At 39.7% G+C, this 22,357-nt stretch overlaps 1 protein-coding gene across 4 annotated transcripts in view; it reads left to right on the top strand.

Annotated features, from left to right (window-relative positions):
* The window catches only part of PHC3 (polyhomeotic homolog 3), an 89,983-nt gene extending 68,232 nt beyond the window's left edge, over positions 1–21,751 (top strand). The window contains exons 12-17 of one of the 4 annotated variants that reach the window (XR_007776021.1): positions 4,959–5,073; positions 13,537–13,687; positions 13,779–14,010; positions 14,179–14,296; positions 16,536–16,754; positions 19,803–19,882. Coding sequence is in view for 2 of the 4 variants with exons in the window: in XM_050965835.1 (XP_050821792.1) it covers positions 4,959–5,073; positions 13,537–13,687; positions 13,779–14,010; positions 19,803–19,957 (653 nt within the window). In the remaining 2 variants the exon portion in view is untranslated. Of the gene's footprint in view, positions 1–4,958; positions 5,074–12,879; positions 13,042–13,536; positions 13,688–13,778; positions 14,011–14,178; positions 14,297–16,535; positions 16,755–19,802 lie in introns of those variants that run through there. The other 3 variants (XM_050965836.1, XM_050965835.1, XR_007776022.1) reach the window with 3 other exon arrangements.
* Positions 21,752–22,357: the final 606 nt, after the last annotated feature.

Raw genomic sequence — 22,357 nt, 5'->3', positions numbered from 1 at the left:
TGTATTTATTTATTAGCACTTCCAGTTCTTCCTGTTTATTACCCATACTTCTTGCATTTGTATATAGGCATCTAAGATACTGATTTGATCTTGCCTCCCAGCTTTGCCCTGACCCTCCTTTCTATCTGCCATTATAGCCCATGCTCCCTCCTGTTTCCAACCCATCTCCCAGGTCTTGTTCCCCACTTACCTGTGGGGTTTGCTCACCTGTCCCCGTCGAACCTAGTTTAAAACTCTCCTTACTAGGTTAGCCAGTCTGTGAGCAAATAAGGCCTTTCCCCTTCTCGAAAGGTGAACGCCATCTGTGCCTAGCAGTCCTTCCTCGAATAGCATCCCGTGGTCGAGGAAACCAAAGCCCTCCTGGCGACACCATCTTCGCAGCCAGGCATTCACCTCCACGATGCATCTGTCTCTGCCCGGGCCCCTACCTTCGACAGGAAGAATCGAAGAGAATACCACCTGCGCTCCAAACTCCTTCACCCGTACTCCCAGAGCCCTATAGTCACTCTTGATCTGCTCAGTGTCACACCTCACAGTATCATTTGTGTCCACATGAATGAGTAGCATGGGGTAGTAGTCAGAAGGCCGGATAATCCTCGACAATGCCTCTGTAACATCTCGGATATGGGCCCCTGGCAGGCAGCATACCTCCCGGGATGAACGGTCAGGGCGACAGATGGGTGTCTCCGTCCCCCTCAGCAGAGAGTCTCCAACCACCACTACCCTACGTTTCTTATTATCAGTGGTGGCAGCAGACCTCCCAGCCTTAGGGTTACGAGGCTTCCCCTCCTTAACTGTTGAGGGTGATTCCTTCTCTCCTGTATCAAGAAGAGCATAACGGTTATCTATTACCACAGCAGGAGGGTTCGCAGTAGGGGTGGAGCACTGCCTGCTGCCAAAAGTAACCAGCTGCCAGTGTCCATCCTGAGCCATCTCCTCCTCCACTGGTGTGTCAGATACACCCTGAGCCATCTCCTCCTCCACTGGTGTGTCAGTAGTCCTGTGAACTGGGACAGCTACGTCAGCTGTCTCCACATGGATACTGTCCAGGAATTGCTCCTCTTTATTAGATTCCAGGTGTTGAGTCTATTTAGTTTGTCACTGAGGCATGTTTTCCAATCCTTTAACCAATCTTGTCGCTCTTCTGTGAACCCTCTCCAGTTCATCAACATTCTGTATTCATGCCCTAGTATGGAAAGCATCATAAATGATATAGAGAGAAGAGATTTAGACCTCCTAGTCCAGGCCCCAGTCAATGGTGTATTATTCTCTGCCTTGCATTTTCTAATATATTTTCAGTCTAATTTTCAAGTTCCAAATTCCACCATCTCCTCTGGGGGAGTCTCTTCCACAGTCTAATACAGCTGACACTGTCAGGAAGTTGTTTTTGGTACTCAGCCTATGATTTTCTTAATTTTCCAGCTCAGCTTCTAGTTTATACCTCCTTGTACCATAATTCCTTTCTGTCCTTCAAATATCCATATATTGTTACTTTGTCCTCTCCCTTGCCCCAAATGAGTTGTTAGTTAGCCAAGCTGTGCCATATGTGCATCTTTTTCTAATCTTTCCTCATAAGTGCATCTGAGACCTCTCTAGCAATTAGAATTGTTTTTATTATCATGGTTTGCCATTGCTTAAGGGAGGAGAATTGCAGGTGTTTGGGGAGGGAAAAAGCATAGTGTTTCTAACAGTTCTGAAGCTAAGAGGAATATTTGTTGATGGTGACATAATAGAAAATGTAATCACTATTAGATTTTTATTTAAACCTGAGATTCAGGTCACAGCTCAAATGATATTTGGGGCCAGATGCCTTGAGATTCCAATTGCATGTAAATTCTCATCTTAGTAGTTTAATTTCAGTAACACATTGGAACAGGCCCACATCGATAACTTATTTATCTTGGAAACACTTTATTGAAATGAGATATAGTAGCTTGAAGTCCTATTGTAAATCAAAACACGTGAGATGGTAGCTAAAAATTAAATACAAAATTAATTTTAAGCTTCCAGTCCAGGGTTTTCTGATTTTAGTTTGAGAGATCACAATTGCTGATACAGCTCATAAGTCCTCCAAAACCTTTTTGCATTTTTCAAGGACAGCCTTAACTTAGTAATTTCCTGATGTTTGAGGACTTCACTTTGAAACCTTAACATTCTTTCAATGCTGTTTTTAAATTACAGTTCCTACATATTTTAAAAATAAAAATTAAAAAACACACACATTTCACCATGTTCAGCTATTTGGTAGTCATCAGTGAAACATTCTGTACTCTATAAGGTGTACAACAATTAGATTTGAGCCCCTGGCCTTTCTGTGTCATATGTAGGCAAGATTCTTCAGAGCCCAGTCTTTTTCCCTGAGAAAGTGACATAACTCCTTGGCTTGCATGTCCCTTAACAGTTAAGGGATATGGAGTATGGTAAAGGAAAAGATAAGTGACAGAATATTTTACAAAAGCTTTTAGAAAGATCTATCACTGTTTAATTGTCTTCATAATTGTGAATGGTGCCAATAGCTCTCAGTGAGAGCTGCCATTTTACTGATTGGCCATCGTAAGAGAGGCAGGAGGCTTTCATAGTTGTTATATGTGGTAAGTTCTGTTACTTGTGACTTTTTTTGTTAATTTAACAATACTATATACAATACCCTTCTAGACAAAATAAATGACAAAACTTACCTTGTAACAGCTTTGTAAATCTCCTACATCATGTTTGTGTGTGGAGAGCTCTACTTCTTGATTTATATTAAGCTGTTAGACCAGGGGTGGGCAACCTAGGGCACGTGTGCCGAAGGCGGCATGCAAGCTGATTTTCAGTGGCACTCACGATGCCCGGGGCCTGACCACCGGTCCGGGGGGCTCTACATTTTAATTTAATTTTAAAGGAAGCTTCTTAAATATTTTAAAAACCTTATTTACTTTACGTACAACAATAGTTTAGTTATATATTATAGACTTATAGAAAGAGCCATTCTAAAAACCTTAAAATGTATTACTGGCATATGAGACCTTAAATTAGAGTGAATAAATGAAGACTCAGCACACCACTTCTGAAAGGTTGCCGACCCCTGTGTTAGACTATCAAGATGGCAATTATCTGACTCATTAGTAATTACTAATTTTTTACTTCATGTGAGATATTTTAAAAATATTATGGGCTTTTACTTTCTTTTGGTGTACGCTTTAGAGTGTTTGCAGTTTCAGTGGAGTAATTAGCAAGTCATCTTAAATTTGGTAGTTACACTGAATACTGTCTGTTTCATTTTTCGTAGAACACACTAGCGATCTTGGCATACTAACAATAAGTAAGGCTAAGATTTTGTCACAGATATTTTTAGTAAAAGATCACGGGCAAAAGAGAAAAATTAATGGAAGCTGTGACCTGTCCGTGATTTTACTAAAAATATCCTGGACAAATTGGGGATCTGTGGGTCCTCATAGTGCCTGAAGCGGGGCAGCTGTGCAGGGGCTAGGAGCCTCCTGCAGCAGCTGGGGGCTGTGGGATATCCCTGCCACCTGCAGCTCACGGGGTCCCTCGCTGCCTGTGGAGACCAGAAGCTGCGGGATACCACTGAGATGAATGGAGCAGATTGCACCTCTAAAAGCTGTTTCCAATGCTGCAAAAGCAGGCAGATGTCACTACATCATTAGGTGTGTCTGCATTACAAGGGCTACAGCAGCACATTTGCAGCAGCACTATAGTGTAGACACTTGGTACAGCAATGGATGGGATTTTTTCATCACTGAAGTAAACCCACCCCCTTAAGAGGCAGTAGCTAGGTCAACCTAATAGTGTCTAAAGCATGACAGGTTCTCATCTTTGGAATTTGCTTCCCTCCTGGTTCCAGCATAACCTGGATTTGTTAACTTTCCAGGCACAATTTAAAGTCTGATTTCTTTTATAATATTTTGGGGAGTTAAAGGATAATGAAGGATAATTTCTGTGCCTGAAGTTTTCTTGTGTGTCAGTAAATTGGAAAATTTGCTGTTGAAATTAATCAAAGTATAGTACTGAAAAATGTTTAAATTTTCAGCAGCTCTGACCACTCCCTTTGTAACTAGGACCACGCATTCACGTATAATGATCTGAATGTGTTGATCAATGTGCATTAATAACTATGGTGATGATAAAATATGCGAAGTAATATTATTATTAAAACAGCAAATGAAGTATATTTTATATAAGATGGGAACACTGCTTAATTCAGGAGAGAACAGGCTTCCCCAAACCACTTGTCAGAGCACAAAGACAATCAAATGAGCCTGACAAAGATTTGATCACATATGTCACTACATTATGCAATCTGAAAAGAAAAAATAAACTAAACATAGGCAATACATCTGACAATAGCCTAATATTTTTAGGAATCCTGGCTTGGGCATGACCTGTGTGGCTTAAAAAGAAAAATAACTTAATAATAATAATTCCCTTCCTGTAGGCTTATTCTCTTCTTAAATTGCTATCTGTTCCATAGATTAGATTCAGTGCTTCAGTGGCTTCCTCAATCCTGCTCCTGATTATAAGAGTTATTCTCATCCATTCAGGGAAGAGAAATAGTACTTGGTAACAATATGACATATTACAGCTATGCGACAGAGCTTGAATTTTGAATATGGATTGTCAAATGCTCACAGTGAACTGTTTATGATCAGTTCATAGAAGGGGGAAAAAAGCTTGATTAAATTTGAGGACATTATCTGCTCATGAAAGGAAACAAAACAAGAGAGGCTAAATTCATTAGATAAATTAAGTAACACTTCACTCTGGTCAAACAATGATTTGTATAATCTACTGGTTTGGCATCAATTGTCTGTTTACCTTTCTAAAGGCATTCAGTTAAATGTGTTGATATTGATATTTGAATTTTACTTTGTGCCTCCTTAAGAGATGAGAAATTAAATGGCATCATATTTAAATTGTTCAAACTGATTTCTTATGTGTGTCACTCCTTTCTTTAGAGGGGCTAGATGAAATGGAAAATGATCTCCTGAAGTGTGAGTTTTGTGGAAAAATGGGATATGCTAATAAGTTCCTACGGTCAAAGCGATTCTGCTCCATGTCCTGTGCCAAAAGGTATTCTGCATTATTATTATTATTATTATTATTTTATTTATTAATGTATTTATTTCTTAATCAGGGTATAACACTAAAAATTGTATATGGCCCTGAAAAACAGTTAAACCCTCCATGCTAAATAACAAGCAGGGTCTTTGCCCCAAAGATTTTACCATCTACAGTGATGAGGGGATACAGTGTATATATTAAAAAGCAATTCAGAAAATAGAGTGATGTGTTCTGGCATAGCTGAAATGCTGCACAGAATAGGTAGGGCTTTAGATGTTTATTAGACTGAGCTGGAATAGTCTTTACTTACATACATAAAAGGGAAATAAAAAATGTAATGAGCAAATATAGTTTAGTTATTGTTTTCTAAAGCTGCTCTGATGCTCCAAATAAACCAAGCTGCACAGCAGGCAGTTATTTACTTAAATAACAAAGAAACAGGTGGTTTCAAGTCCTTCTCTGGTCTGATTATATTTGACTTTGTTTTTAAAAAAAAATTAAACTTTCATTTGTGAGGTCTTCAAAATTTAATATTGAAGTCTACAGATACACTTAATTAGCTAGAGGTATTAATCTTTTAGTCATCTTTTGCTGTAGAAGTTTTATCTTGTGTTCTTTGCTGATTTGAATATTTAAAACCCAGTTTTAATTTAAAATTAAAAAGTAAGCTAAATTCATTTTACTGCAGGTTTTCATAGAACTACTCTCATTAATTCCAGAGCATAGAGAGGAAAGCATGATTTATCCACTGACCATTCTAAAACCGAAAAGTATGTGTAATTTTTCTCCAATTTGATCTTCTTTTGAAATGGTTGAAGACGGAATGAGATCATCATGAGTCAAAAAAGTCAGAGTTTCTGGTCACAAATTAGTTGAGTAAACAGAATCTGTTAAACTCAAGGCTAGACATAGGTACTATAGATCCAAGGAGAGATGAGATTTGGTGACTCTGCTTTTCCTAGAACTCAAATTCTTTTTGATTTCTGGTGGATTCAGGATTCTAGGCACGGAGGCATCTAAATAGGGTTGCCAGGTGTCCGGTTTTTGACCCGAACACCTGGTCAAAAAGGGACCCTGATGGGTCTGGTCAGCATCTCTGACTGGGCGGTTAAAAGTCCAGTCAGCGGTGCTGCGGGGCTGAGACAGGCTAGTCCCTTCCTGTGCTGGCATAGCCAGCAAGTCTGGCTCTGAGGCTGTCGGGGCCACAGGGCTCCGCGCACTGGCTCCGCACTCTCATTGGCCAGGAACTGCGGCCAGTGGGAGCTGCGGGGGGGGAGGAGGCCTGCGGGCGAGAGCAGTGCTCAGAGCCTCCTGGCTCCCCAACCCAGAAGCCAGTTCTGTACCTGTTGGCCACTTCCATGATGCAGCGCCGAGCCAGGACAGGCAGGGACCTGCCTGAACTCTGCTGTGCTGCTGACTGGGAGCCACCCGAGGTAAGCCTGCACCCCAAGCCCCTGCTCCAGCCCTGAGCCCCCCCCAAACTGAGAGCCGCCTCCTGCACTCCAAACCCCTCATCCTCAGAGTCTGTACACACACACACACACACACACACACACACACACACACACACACACACACACACACACACACACACACACACACACACACACACACCCCCAACCCACTGCCCTGATCCTGCTTCCGCCCTCCAAACCCCTTGATCCCAGCCCGGAGCACCCACTTGTACCCCCCAAATCCCTCATCCCCAGAGCACTCACGCCCCGCGCCCCTGCCCCAGCCCGGAGCCCCCTCAGCCACAGCCTGGAGCACCGTGCTTCACCTCAAATCCCTCATCCCTGGCTCCATACCAAAGCCCACACCCCCATCCGGAGCCCTCACCCTCCATCCCCACTCCCCAACCCCCTGCTTCAGCCTGGAGCTCCCTCCTGCACCCTACATTATGATTTGAAATTAGACATGGGAAAAGGGAGGCAGGGCCTTGGAGGAGGGGTGGGGCAAGGGTGTTCAGGTTTGTGCAAGTTGAAAGTTGGCAACCCTACATCTAAAGAACATGTGATTGTCAGATTAGAAAATATAGGACCAGATTCTCAGTCCATGTGAATTGATGTAGCTCAACTGAAATCAGTGAAGCTGCACTGATTACACCATCTGAGCATCTGACCCATAATGTAGGGAACAATCCTTCACTTGTAAGGGAAATGTTAGATGATCTTAAATATCTTCCTTTTCTAACTACAGATATTACAATACTGCAAGAATTTTTTTTTGCATGATGCTAAGAATTTAAACTCCTTTTTGTGTAAAGAGCATTAAGAATTTAATGAAAATACTCGGAATTAAATTTTTCAGTTAGTGATTATTTTTTATAGTTGAGCTGAAAGTAGAAAAGTCCAGTCTCCATTATTTGTCTGCCTTCTCAAGCAATGTAACAAGGGTAAACCCTTTAGGTTAAATTGAGAACTTGGTTTATTAAGTAAATTAAATGAGTTTACAAACATGATGTGGCAGGAAGAATATCCCATGTACTTTTGGGGCTGTGTACACAGAGGAACAAGGCAGTAATAGACACTCTGAGCATAACATTACCAAAATGATATAGAGTTGATAGATTGGAGAGAAATGAGCGAAGAGCAACAAAAATTATTAAGGAGCTGGACCAGAATGATTAATGAAGGAATATTAAAAGAACTAAACATGTATAGCTTGGCTAACTAACCCATGATTATGAAGAGAATATAACTGTTACAGATATTTGAAGCCAAAAAGGGAGAAAAATTATTTGATGTTCTTCAAGGGGCATAGTTAGGGACTATGAGATTAAAGTAAAAAAGAAATCTTGAATGTCAAGGGAAATAGCCTGGTGGTGTGGTTTGTTAGTCTGTGGTATAGTCTCCCAAGGTGGTCTGAATGAAGCCTCAGTACTTGAGCTATTTAAAAATATATAGAATAAGGCACTGGAATATGTACTGTAGGAATAGTCCTGCACTGGGTGGGAGAGAGATTTTCCCATGTCTAATTTCAATCATTCTGTTTAGATTCTGATAAAAGATTCATATGAACATTCACAAAAAGCTTCTGGGCTGAGCCCCCTACTAAGCTTTTGCCAGTGGGGAAAAACAATTTCATAGCAGAAAGGTCTCCTTTTGAAATTACTTGTGCAGATACCCATTGTTAGGAGTGCCTTGCTTTGTCTTACAAGCCATTGAATCATTTCAGTAGAAACAAAACTAAGGGGCATGCGTATCCCAGACTTCCTTGAAATACAGCAGTATGGGTAAAAGGCCCGGCTTCCTTATCATCCCTCTGTTCTTTTTTCTGTCATCAGGGGTTGCTATGTGACCTCCACTTCTCTCTTTTGTCAATTTAGGTTCTAATGCTACCTTTTGGTGTCTGTGAGAGGCATGTACACACTATAACTCTACATCTGTTTGGGGTTTTACTTCCCAAGCTAGAGGCAACGGAACTTGTAGGCTCAAAGTCCATTTAATGGAGGAATATTTGTCAACCTCTTGATTCCACTGACCTCAGATGATGCCTCATGATGAGGAGGCTCCAAAGCCTTCTGCTCCTCACCCTAGTGATTCGAGTAGTTGTGGCTGTCTGCCTTTGTTGTTGAGGATCACAGATGTATCCTTATTTGGACAAGTGGCTCATAAGAATTCTGTCAGAGCAGGTTTGAGTCACATCAGCAAGATAACATGCTGCTTCTTCAGCCCTTTTGGGCTGAGGATATATTTAGAAAAGTCTGGATTAAGTCTAGCTCAAATGCAACAATTCATAGGAGCTCCTTTGGATTCCAGAAGGATCCCTGCTTGTCTGGTTCAAGGCTGATTCTACGAAAGGCAGTTGTATCACAACTTCCCAGTAAGCATCTGTTGAGAGTGATAGGACTGATGGCTTCATGCACTTTCATAATGCCATTTATGAGACTTCTTATGCATCTGCTTTAGGGGTTTGGCTAAATTCTCTTTACAATCTAGTCATTCATAGGCTGCATAGAATTCCATCTCTGGTCTCAACAGAGGTTGGAAAGTTTATTTTGAAATCCAGAAAGCATTTCACTAGGCACTGTTGTACTTCCAAGTGGAAATGTTTAAAGGAGTAGTCAGGTCCTAAAAATGTTGATCCTGCTACTTATCCAGTCACAGTTACTTTTGGTTACTCTCTCATAGACTCATAGACTGGAAGGGACCTCGAGAGGTCATCGAGTCCAGTCCCCTGCCCTCATGGCAGGACCAAATACTGTCTAGACCATCCCGGATAGACATTTATCTAACCTACTCTTAAATATCTCCAGAGATGGAGATTCCACAACTTCCCTAGGCAATCTATTCCAGTGTTTAACTACCCTGACAGTTAGGAACTTTTTCCTAATGTCCAACCTAAATCTCCCTTGCTGCAGTTTAAGCCCATTGCTTCTTGTTCTATCATTGGAGGCTAAGGTGAACAAGTTTTCTCCCTCCTCCTGATGACACCCTTTTAGATACCTGAAAACTGCTGTCATGTCCCCTCTCAGTCTTCTCTTTTCCAAACTAAACAAACCCAATTCCTTCAGCCTTCCTTCATAGGTCATGTTCTCAAGACCTTTAATCATTCTTGTTGCTCTTCTCTGGACCCTCTCCAGTTTCTCCACATCTTTCTTGAAATGCGGTGCCCAGAACTGGACACAATACTCCAGTTGAGGCCTAACCAGTGCAGAGTAAAGCGGAAGAATGACTTCTCGTGTCTTGTTTACAAAAAACCTGTTAATGCATCCCAGAATCACATTTGCTTTTTTTGCAACAGTATCACACTGTTGACTCATATTAAGCTTGTGGTCTACTATGACCCCTAGATCTCTTTCTGCCATACTCCTTCCTAGACAGTCTCCTCCCATTCTGTATGTGTGAAACTGATTGTTCCTTCCTAAGTGGAGCACTTTGCATTTATCTTTATTGAACTTCATCCTGTTTACCTCAGACCATTTCTCCAATTTGTCCAGATCGTTTTGAATTTTGAATTTTGACCCTGTCCTCCAAAGCAGTTGCAATCCCTCCCAGTTTGGTATTGTCCGCAAACTTAATAAGTGTACTTTCTATGCCAACATCTAAATCGTTGGTGAAGATATGGAACAGAGCCGGTCCCAAAACAGACCCCTGCGGAACCCCACTTGTTATACCTTTCCAGCAGGATGGGGAGCCATTAATAACTACTCTCTGAGTACGGTTATCCAGCCAGTTATGCACCCACTTTATAGTAGCCCCATCTAAATTGTACTTTCCTAGTTTATCTATAAGAATATCATGCGAGACCGTATCAAATGCCTTACTAAAGTCTAGGTATATCACATCCACCGCTTCTCCCTTATCCACAAGGCTCGTTATCCTATCAAAGAATGTTATCAGATTAGTTTGACACGATTTGTTCTTTACAAATCCATGCTGGCTATTCCCTATCACCTTACCACCTTCCAAGTGTTTGCAGATGATTTCTTTAATTATCTGCTCCATTATCTTCCCTGGCACAGAAGTTAAACTAACTGGTCTGTAGTTTCCTGGGTTGTTTTTATTTCCCTTTTTATAGATGGGCACTATATTTGCCCCCTTCCAGTCTTCTGGAATCTCCCCCGTCTCCCATGATTTCCCAAAGATAATAGCTAGAGGCTCAGATACCTCCTCTATTAACTCCTTGAGTATTCTAGGATGCATTTCATCAGGCCCTGGTGACTTGCAGGCATCTAACTTTTCTAAGTGATTTTTTACTTGCTCTTTTTTTATTTTATCTTCTAAACCTACCCTCTTCCCGTAAGCATTCACTATATTAGACATTCCTTCAGACTTCTCAGTGAAGACCGAAACAAAGAAGTCATTAAGCATCTCTGCCATTTCCAAGTCTCCCGTTACTGTTTTCCCCTCCTCACTGAGCAGTGGGCCTACCCTGTCTTTGGTCTTCCTCTTGCTTCTAATGTATTGATAAAAAGTCTTCTTGTTTCCCTTTATTCCCATAGCTAGTTTGAGCTCTTTTTGTGCCTTTGCCTTTCTAATCTTGCCTCTGCATTCCTGTGTTATTTGCCTATATTCATCCTTTGTGATCTGACCTAGTTTCCATTTTTTATATGAGGCCTTTTTATTTTGTAGGTCTTCTCTTTATGACGAAGATGGTATGATTTCTGTCTAAGGTGTATCTGGCAGTCATTTCAGTTTACCATGCACCTGTGGGTTACTATACAAGGAGGTGAAAAGAGACTGAAAAACTGTTCCTTCAGGGGCTGTCACACTTGTATTTATTAACTTTTAACTGTAGAAGTCTTCAGGATTTCAATTTGATCCGACCAACTCTTTTGGGTACTGATAAATTGAGCTTTTTTTAAAAAGTGGGGGGCAGGAACCACAAAAATTTCATCAATTTCTTTGCCATTTTTCATCAAAATTTGAACTATTTTGACCAGCTCTGCTGATAAGTGGCTGCTTTCGCCTTTATCCTTTGAAGCTTGCATTTTTATTGCCATTATTCTGCTAGAATGGTCAATAAATCCATGCCCTTGTGACTGATCCTTTTTTATGATACCTTGCAGGAAATTTCATCCCAAACCATTTATTTTGTTTGTAACCTTTAATTTCCTAGACCTTCTGATTTATGTTGAGAGGCCAGATTCAGAATCCATTGGTTAGATGTTACAAGGATGCTGTCTCTTTCTTTTTAAATTTAGATAGAAATATAAACCTTTCTATAAGTCACCTCATTTGTCCATGGCATTGGTGAGAAAACCTAGTCTCCATTGAAGTTTAGAAATCATCAAAATGGATCAAGTTATGTGTTCAGATTTGTTGTGTTCTGGTGCCAGAATGACTTAGGGTTCGTCTTCACTGCTGTTAATTTGAGTTATAACTCGAGTATTTCCCGTCCACGCGCAAACACAAAACCCCTTAACTCAGGTGTGGTGGTGCTTTTCACTTGAATTGACTGACTCATCAGGGGTTCATGCTACAGCTCAAGTTAGCACAACAGCTGCTAAAATGACCATTCTGGAGCTAGTCTGAGTCCATACTGCACTTCAGTGTCACTAGTCCTCAGTGGCATCCCATAATTTCCTCCTGTGCCCAGAAAGACTGGACTTGTTCTCCCACAATTCTTTGGGAAAGAAGTCACAGAGCAGCTCAGCTTTATGCAGTGCAAAGAACCATGGGATATGCCTCTACAAGTCTTAGTGCAACACATGAATGAGTGCAATGCTAATATGGACACAACAACTTGAGATTAATTTTGCAGTATGGCTACTCTCACTCATGCTAAATTAATTCAGTAGAAGCAACTTGAGTGTCTAATTCAGTTACCTCCACAGGAAAGACACGCCTTAGAGTCCATTTTTTCATTAGAGCCCATTTCACTAGAAGAATGGTAGCCACTGGTCTTTGGCTAAACTAACGTCATTTGTGAAAATTGGCATGGCTGCCATGTGAAGTTCAGTTCATGCTTTTACAAAGAATTGCCTCTATTTGGCGACAAGGTTGGATGTTCATGTGAGGGGACTAGTGCTTTTATCTCTGTTCATGTAGTACCATGTAGCCTTTGTCCTCAGGATTCACTGTTTGATCTGTGGAGCTGGTTTCATGAGAGGGGTGAAAAAAGTATATTTCATAATAGTAACAGAAGTTCTCCAATTATATTACCTCTGCCACTCCATACTGAACCCAGACATTTTCCCCTCCACCTTCGGAATTTGTGTTAGGCTCTTCTGAATTGAACGAAACAGAAGGACAGTTATCAGGCAGGACCTTTCAAACCCAAAGATGGTGTCAGTTGGAGCCCCAGTGTAGACAGTGATTGTCTGTACTGGGACTTCTCCCACTTGTGTTAATCTTATAAATTTCCCAGTGTAGACAAGATTTACCTGCCAGAACATCTCTGGGTGGGAAATGCACTGAGCACTGATGATTTTTGCTGCTGCTGGCAATGGTTCGGTGATCTGTGAAGTAAGTTTGTGGCTCCTACAGTGTGGCTCTGCAGAGAAAATATATTGGAGATCTTCAGTTACTGGTAAGTAATCTTGTCCTATCACTTCTGGTCATAAGTTGTCAAGGCATGATTTTTTTTTTTTTTTGGTGCCACCTGTTCAAAATATTATTTTGTTGATTTGTTTTTTAATATGGCCAAATTCTGATAAGGGAGTGAAAAGTGGTGTAGTTATCCCCAAAATGTACACACTGCAAAATCAGTGCTAATGTGTGCCTGTAATCTGGATAGTAGCAATTATATGTACAGCCACAATGGGCATTCTGCCCCTACTAAAAGTTAAGAATAATCTGAATAATGGTTACTGCTGGCTCAAGGAGTACTGAAGCATTAGCGTGCAGGCCACACCCTATTACAGCTCTCCAACTTTTCTAGGGAAACAGGATTGGAACAAACATGTTCCACCAAGCAGACTACATTTCCGTAGGAAGCATAAAATGTTGTTTATATATATATTTTTTTAACGTAATTCTACTGAGTTATCAGGACACTACTGAATAATACATTTTGTTTCCTTAGGCACAACGTTAGTTGCACTAAAAAATTTGGGCTGTTTACATCAGACAAGAACAGTCGTTGGAATCGGAAGGCAGATAGCCAAAGTCTTGGGCGACATGCACGTCGACCAAGTGGCTCTGATGGGTCATCACGAGAGCACTTCCTTAGACAGGTCTGTGGAATACTTGCTTAAAACTAGAGCACCATTTTAGGAATTGCAAAAGGAATATAATACTGTTGTTTATTTGTATTACATTTTCCAGCTTCCAATTACTTATCCATCTGCAGAAGATGATTTGGTTTCTCATGATGATGGTGTGCCAGCTGCCATGACCACTCGTCTGCGAAGACAAAGTGAGAGGGAAAGAGAACGTGAACTTAGGGAACTAAAAATTAGGAAAATGCCAGAGAATGTTGACTTGCTACCATCTGTACAAGCTGATCCATCAGTGTGGACAGTTGATGAAGTTTGGGCCTTCATACGTTCTTTGCCTGGTATGTAATGTAGAGTACTTTCACTTTTTTTACAGTTTTGCAACAATAAAGCTCTTTGCTTTTTTTTAGAATGGTTATGATGGAGAGGTACTGTAACAGCACTCAGATGCTAGTTAATTGGTAGTAGAGGCTGGAATGTGATTTGTTTCCTCTTGCTTGTTCCCTCAGCACAACCGGGTTTCCCCTCCAAGCCCCATGTCGATAGAACTAGCCCCACCTCTGCTGTGGCATCCCAGCTGATGGAGAGTAAAGGTGTTCCTCCCTTCAGTCTGATTTCTCTCAAGAGGTCAGTAGAGAGATTGAATCAGACACACTTCCTCCCTTTTATGCTTCTCTCTTTCTATTCTCTTCCCTCCTTACTCGTTCTTCATTTAAAAGAGAAAGCAAGAAAGGGGCTCTTCTTTCCTTATATATTATTGAAAGATTAACATTAAAGATCTTTTATAATATAAAAGACTGACTTAAATTTTTTCCTATATAAAACTAAATTCATAGTTTGTATGACTTTTCAGAGGACCTGAAATACAGAGAGCCGTTTTTCTATGTAGCCTCTAAGAATGCATGTATTAGAAATCATACAGACAATTGTAATATTCCATTCTACTATCTAGGATGGGTCTCCTGTCTTGTTATTTACATATTTTCTCTTTTTAGCTCAGTGTCCATAGTTGTGATTTTACATTTGTTTGGCATTTTCTTCCGTGACTAGCTCCCATATCTGCTTCCCCCTTTGGGAATGTCGTTTTCCCCAAGCACATATCTTTCCCTTTGCGGGTGGTGAGGCCTACCTCACTGTCTGAAGCAATCTAAGATCCTTCTCTCACCAAAACATGCCACTTACATCTACGCGAATTGAAACTCAGGTTGGCTCTGTTCTTATTGGCTTACTCGCTTCTGGGATTTATAGTGATATCAAACAATTTCTCTTGAAACACAAACATTTTAGTAGGATGATTTTCTGTGGGAAAGTATCTTCATCCCTGGGTGATAAAACTTGCCTCTTTGCCACTAGTCTTTTATGAAGTAATCAAATTTAGTAGAAGAATTTAATCTCTTCTATAAAGAGGTGGAAGTTTTAAATCCACAGAAATTACCCTTGATGTACATTCCATCTAGTGACTATAATATGTGGATGTGTATTAAGCTGCATTATCTACCTTGGATCACCCTACAATATGTGTTTAAAATATGCAGAGTAGCTTAGGCATGAGAAATTCCTGTACAGCTGTGTTAAACAAGGACACTGTTCTTAAAATCCTAATGTACAGCTCTCTACTTTGAAACAATTACCTTAGGAAGTTTCTACAGGATACTGAATCTGTTCCTCATATATGTTTGATAAACATGTTGATTTCTGAATTTAAATGAGACTTGTTCAGAATTTTTTTTCTAGCGTTAACATTAGATTTCAGTCCAGTCTAAGCTCTTGTTTTCTGCCCCCCTTGGAAATTTATTTGTCTTCTAGATATCCAGATAATGGTCCCAACATACCAAAAAGCCTCCTTATTACTATATGGCTACATTTCTTACCTTTTTGGGCACTTCCAGGTTCTCATCACACCTTCAGTATGTTTTCAAGCAGTATTCTAGAAGATGTTTTCCTAGATTGCTAACAGAATTAGCAGAGGTGATTGACCTTTGTACAGGAAAGTATCAGGGTAGTAATTGGACTGCATATGTATCAAGGTTCCTTCCCCACTGTGAACTTTAGGGTACAGATGTGGGGACCTGCATGGATACTTCTAAGCTTAATTACCAGCTTAGATCTGGTATCGCTGCCACCACCCTCCAAGCACTACTTTTCTTCCCTGAGTAGTCTTGAGAGACTTCACCAATTTCCTGGTGAACCTAGATCCAAACCCCTTGGATCTTAAAACATGGAGAAATTAACCATCCCCCCTCCTTTCTCCCACCAACTCCTGGTGGATCCAGATCCAACCCCCTTGGATCTAAAAAAAGGAAAAAATAAATCAGGTATTTAAAAAGAAGGCTTTTAATTAAAGAAAAGAAAGGTAAAAGAAAACCTTCTGGGAGAGATTAGCATACCAGCTACTCTCACAGACAACAGATTCAAAACACAGAGGATGTTCCCCTGGGCAAAAACTTTAATACACACAAGAATACTCAAATTTGATAATTCCCTTAACGGTACCAAGACAAGTTACAAAGAAAATAAACATAAACCTATTTATCCCTTTCTAAAACTTACTACTTTGATAAGAGACTGGTTCCTTGATCTTTTTCACTCCAGCTGAAACTGAGACTCTAAACAAAGGAAAATTTCCCTCCTTCCTTTTGAAACATCTTGTTCCCCCATTGGTTCCTCTGGTCAGGTGTCAGCTAGGCTAGGTGAACTTCTTAACCCTTTACAGGTAAAAGAGGCATTAACCCTTAACTATCTGTTTATGACAATGTTATTTTGGATTATGAATCTAATGCACTCCATACGGCCATCAGTCTTGTTATATCGCATTGATTTGTCAGTTTCTGTCTTTGGTAATCCATTCGATACCTTTGGTTTACAGCCTTCTAAATAGAATCCATGAACTGAAATCTAAGCACAGAATAGGGTCTCCTCATCTGGCCTCCATACATAGCTTTTCCTGAATTCCCCTGGAGCTTTTTTAAGGACTGTTGGTTTCTGTGACATTTTTACTGCCACTAATTTTTGCTGGAGAAAAGGAAGAACTGTTGGATCTGCTATGCTCCTCCAGAGATGTTCCACTTTCATATACTGTTCCAAGGTTAGTGGTCTTTATATAACCCCAAGCGCTCATTACCAGCTTGGTGCAATACAAAATATATATAGTATATTCACTCTTTTGGTAGCTGTGAATACTAGTATATATTTGAATAAGGGAATTGAAATAATCCAGACTCCAATCCCTCAATTTTCCAAAACTGACTTTAAAACAGGTTTCTTAGTGAAACTCTTATCTAGGTGCCTGGTAAAGCTAATCTCTTTTAAAAAAACAAAACAAAACAGGTAATCTCTTCTAACTGGATTAATTTATTTTGTTTTTAAAAAATAATCATTTGCTCTTGTCCATCTCTGTAAATGCATGTAAATGTCTGTCAACTGCCATGTTCAGATCCCATGCTAGACATAGGATGATATCCTTTCACAGAAGTGTTTACTTGTGAGAGTTTTAGCTGCATTCAATCAATAAATAAGAACTTTATAGTGATGTCTAAAACATCACATCTGTCTGCAATCGTTGTATCCTCACGGGTGTGAGTTTGGCAGTCTTTTGTGTGGGAACCAGTAATCTATGCTGTTTTAATTTCATTTCTGCTTATTGAGGCCATTGTCTTCAATTCATAGCTGAAAGGTTGATTTCTGATGCTTTTAAAAGTTGTTTTTATTCTGTATATGTCTGTGCCATCAAGAATCCGTGACAAAAGTATGTTATTACTACATCAATGGTTCTTAGCATACAAGTTGTGATCTAGTTGTTAGTCAGATAGGGCCCACAAAAGCATCACTGTGTTACAGGTGAAATGCTCAGTGGTGTAGTAGAAGTTATGTAATAAATTTGTGACCTAAGCCTAAAAAACCCCCTTGTTCTATCACTTGATGCACATAATAGAATATGTATTCCTTTCTCTGATGTGACTTACAAGTCCTTATTATGAGATGCTTAATTTTTCTTTTCCCCTTTTTGGGCCACTCTATACTTTTTAGTGTCCAGGAACTCCAATCAGGTATCAAAGCCCCATTGTGCAGGTGCTATACAAACAGTTAACACAGAAGACAATCTGCCACTTTACAGTAGCTATCTTAATTATTGTGATACTGAGTTGTATCTTAAAGTTTCTGAAGACATAGTTTATGCTATGGGATTCCCCATCAAGACATTCCTGTTTCCTAACTATTTAACTCAACTGTCCTCTAAAATCTGCATCACCCTGGACCATAACTCATTCATCTCCTTAATAAATTGTCAGTTGATTTGGTACATAACCAAATCTGTGTACAGAGTACTAAAAAGGAAGTAGAAAGTGAGTTTACTCTTCATAGAGAGCTTCCTGTTTCAACTCATGAATTTTATTGCTTTCATATGCAATAACACTCCACTCTAGATGAACTAACACTTCTTCACAACTTTCTATTTACCTGTCCTTTGCTCATTTATAAATCAGACTGAAAAGAGGACAACATTCATTATTTTATCGAATTTAAATATGAAGTTACAACTAAATCCAGAATTAGTCAGTTCCTCTCATCCTAGGGACGATGGTGCCCAGTTCTGTTGGGAACACAAAGAGGGACTTTTCCATGTTGAGGATTTCCCCATTAACTGTACAGATTCTTTATAAAAGGGAAAGGCCAAAAACATTAAATGAAATCAAGAAAGTAAAACTTAATGAGTAATAATTTAAAATTAGGAAGGAGGGGGTGAAAGGTTAAGGGAGAAAACTTCTGAAAGACTAGAAGAAGACAAGTGGATTTAAGAAAATAAGTATATTAATTTAAAAACAAAATACGAATTGTAGGGGAAAGGAGAATCTTCAAGCCACAACTGAAAATGAGTGGTCTTCTCGGTGCTAGAGGGCATTTATACATTCTCCATAGGACACAGCTTCCATACAGTTTGGCACAGTGGACAGTTTCTGCTTAACAGATGCCTGGGCTGGAATGGAAATAGCAAGGATGTTGCAGGTCAGGTTGAAATATAACAGAATTCCCCACTTAATTGGATTAGGAAACTTGTTCATCAGGACATCTCTCAGAGAATCATTTTCTTTCCCCCAATGTCAATCTGTGGGGGAGATTGTTGGTTATTTGAAACAGTCTGTCCCATTGAACATCCCAATTTTCTGTGTTAAGATTGCAGCCACGTATCAGTGAGCTGAGTGCTTGTTACCTTTCAAGAATGTTAGTCAAGGAAAGAAAAAAAAAACAAAACAGAAACATGGGAAATGCATCATTATGGCTCTCCTCAAATAAGGAACCGAACTACCTTAGCTCACCTCCATTGACATGCCAATCTTCTACACCTGTACCCCAATATAACACTGTCCTTGGGAGCCAAAAATTTTTACTGCATTATAGGTGAAACCGCATTATATCAAACTTGCTTTGATCCGCCGGAGTGTGCAGCGCCCCCCCCCCCAGTGCTGCTTTACCGCATTATATCTGAATTTGTGTTATATCGGGTTGCGTTATATCAGGGTAGAGGTGTATCTTTCCTCCTTCGGACACAGAGTATGCGCTTCGATCAATGCCTGTAATATTAATGATTTTTGTTGAGGGAGTTCTAGTAAAACTTCATAGCTAAAAATTCTGAAAATTGCACACAGGAACTCAAACTGGGGATGTTTCAGAAATTACAGGTAAGTAATTTTTTCTGAGCCTCTGAGATTTGAGCTGTTTGCACCTGCAGAATATGCATCTTTTCTTGCTGGAGAGAACCCAGATGTATTCTGTGTTTTCATCTAATAGGCATTTCTTTAGTCTGCATTTCAGATTCTTTCAAAGGGCTCTGAGATCATGGCAATCATTCTTGTAAATAAAATAGGAAAAAATTGCCTTGTTTTATACTAGGATTTTTAATTTCTAATGGGCATAGTTGCACCATTGGTAGCACCAGTCAATGATGTAATGTAGGTAGGACTCAGCTGAACTCAGGAGCTCTTGCAATCATTATCTAATTCTCATCTAGACTACAACTTCCACCAATAAAAAATACAGCCATTGGGAATTATGAATCAGAAAAATTCCAGTGTATACAATGCCATTGCATCTGTCAGCATTTATTTCTAACCTACTATTTCTTATTCCACTGCAGGTTGTCAAGATATTGCAGATGAATTTAGAGCACAAGAGATCGATGGACAGGCCCTTCTCTTGTTGAAGGAGGATCACCTTATGAATGCAATGAACATTAAGCTGGGACCTGCACTGAAAATTTGTGCACGAATCAACTCATTGAAGGAGTCCTAGTGGGAAGCTTTAGACAGTAGCCTCTCTCTCTCTAACAGACTGATACACACTATGGCATACCTATTACTGTGATGTTTTGTTAAATATTTTTTTTCACATAAAGACGTTAAAATTTACTCCTCCAGCTGTATCATATAATCCTCCAAAACTTTCAGTAATTAGCAGATTTATAAGCAATGCTGGGGAATCGTTAGAATAAAGCAGAGGGTGAGGTAGGATGAATGGCACATATAAAATGTAATATGTTGTGGTAGATGATACTATTCTCCCCCAAAAAAACCCCATAGTCTGTATCATACAAGATTAAGGTTTTTTTAACACAATCTGATCATCATTTAAATTATATTCATATATTCAGAAAAACAGATTTTCCCATAGAAGCATTTTTTAAACTATGGAATAACAGAAGAGTCCACTGAGAGTATGTCTACACTACCCGTTGGATTGGCGGGTAGCAATCGGTTTATCGGGGATCGATATATCGCATCTCATCTCGACGCCATATATCGATCCCCGAATGCGCTCCTGTTGACTCCGGAACTCCACCAGAGCGAGCGGCGGTAGCAAAGTCGACGGGGAGCCGCGGCCATCGATCCCGCGCCATGAGGATGGGAGGGAAGTCGAAATAAGGTACTTCGACTTCAGCTACGCTATTCACGTAGCTGAAGTTGCATATCTTACATCAACCCCGCCTCCTAGTGTAGACCAGGCCAAAGTGTGTGGAAGCACTGTTTATGGTAAAATGCTATGCATTTAGGCATGCTCTCTGAGTTTCGTTTAGACTTGAGCATATCGTTTGCAGGGAATTTGTAACAAACCTCTTCTTCTTATAGCGTAAAGCTTATCTGTTTGCCACTGTAGTATTTTTTTTCGTGTGGAAGCATTCTGTAAAATGTACGTAGGATGTTCATAATCCTGACACTCGCAATGGTAGAGCTACTGACATGCAAATGGCATGACACTCTTCCCAGAGAGTACTGAAGCACATACATCACTTTTGTTGTTTGTATGCTGGTATGCACTAAGAGGGCATTAAGTTGTTATACTTCTAGTTTGCTTCCTGCTAGTTAACCTAGACCAATGCACACTTGCTGGTTAAAAGAAAAGAATTAGTCAAAGGTGTGCTGATATTTGGCTCCTATTTCACAGATGACCTTGAAGAGCAAATTGGAGCTGCAGAAAAATGTCTACTTCCCTTTCCTTCAGTAGACATAACACTTTGTTTCCATCAGCAGACTTTCTGTCGATATCTACCAGAGCTCAGCATTAGAACCACTGCATTTAATTATAACTTCTTGAACTGACTCTCTCAAAAGATTCTGTTCTGATATTTTCTATCAGCCTCTGAACCTGGAAGTTAGGATTGCCCAAAGTTACCTACTAATGCAACATATATGATGAGAGCTTAACACCCTGTGGGGCACCAAAAGATTTTGAAAAATACACAGCCAAAAGCTGGGGTTTTTTGCTAAGCACTTTTAGATTTATTTTTTTCTGCACACCTCATGGTGTGGGGAAGACAGTCTAATCTGGCTAATCACAGTGTGGTTAAATCAAACTCCTTAACTGAATGTGCACTGTACAGATATTTGGCGATGTTCAATTCAGTGGTAAAATAATGGATACTTTGGGTTCTCCTTAGCTGCCTTTTTTTTTTTTTTTTTATCCTTATCTGTGCTGGTTTGATAAGCTAGTAGAAGACTAAAGATATGTTGCTAAGTTATCTCTTGGATTTGTCAAAACTAGACAGGGTTGATTATGCAAAAATACTACTTGGTTATTTTTTAATCTTTATCTGATTATTGTGTTCTTTGTTTGGCAATGTAGAAAGTACATGTGTTACACATGTAATTGATAATGGCCTATGGTATGTTAGAAAGTGTGATCTTATATTGTGAGGCTTATATCCTAGATCTACAGTTGTTTGTAGTGTCAGTTTCATTATTGTTTTAATCTTGAATTGCTGGACAGTTTTCAGAAAAAACACTTCTACAGTTAGCTGTTATGTGTATAAAGACTAATATATATATGTGTGTGTGTGTATATATATGTGTGTATATATATATATATATATATATGTATGTATAAATGTCAACAAGGATTTTTATATATATATTAGCCTTTATATATATAAATCCTTGTTGACGAATTATTGACAGACTGCCAGGAGCTCAAAGTAACCCAGATTTCTGTACACGTTCATTCTGGCTCTTTTGCTGAGCTACACTTTTATAAATAATTCCTAATAGAGCAGGGAGACCCACAAAACACTATGTATGCTTTAAAATATCATGGATTAGAGAACTGAGGATTATAGGCCTAGTCCACACTTAAGTTTTGCTGCTTTAACTATGCTGGCATAATTAAAGCAGCACAAACAAAAAAAGGCTAGTGTAGATA

Source organism: Gopherus flavomarginatus, chromosome 8 (assembly GCF_025201925.1).
Source record: "Gopherus flavomarginatus isolate rGopFla2 chromosome 8, rGopFla2.mat.asm, whole genome shotgun sequence".
Lineage (NCBI taxonomy): Eukaryota > Metazoa > Chordata > Testudines > Testudinidae > Gopherus > Gopherus flavomarginatus.
This window is presented reverse-complemented; position numbering and strand designations above follow the sequence as displayed.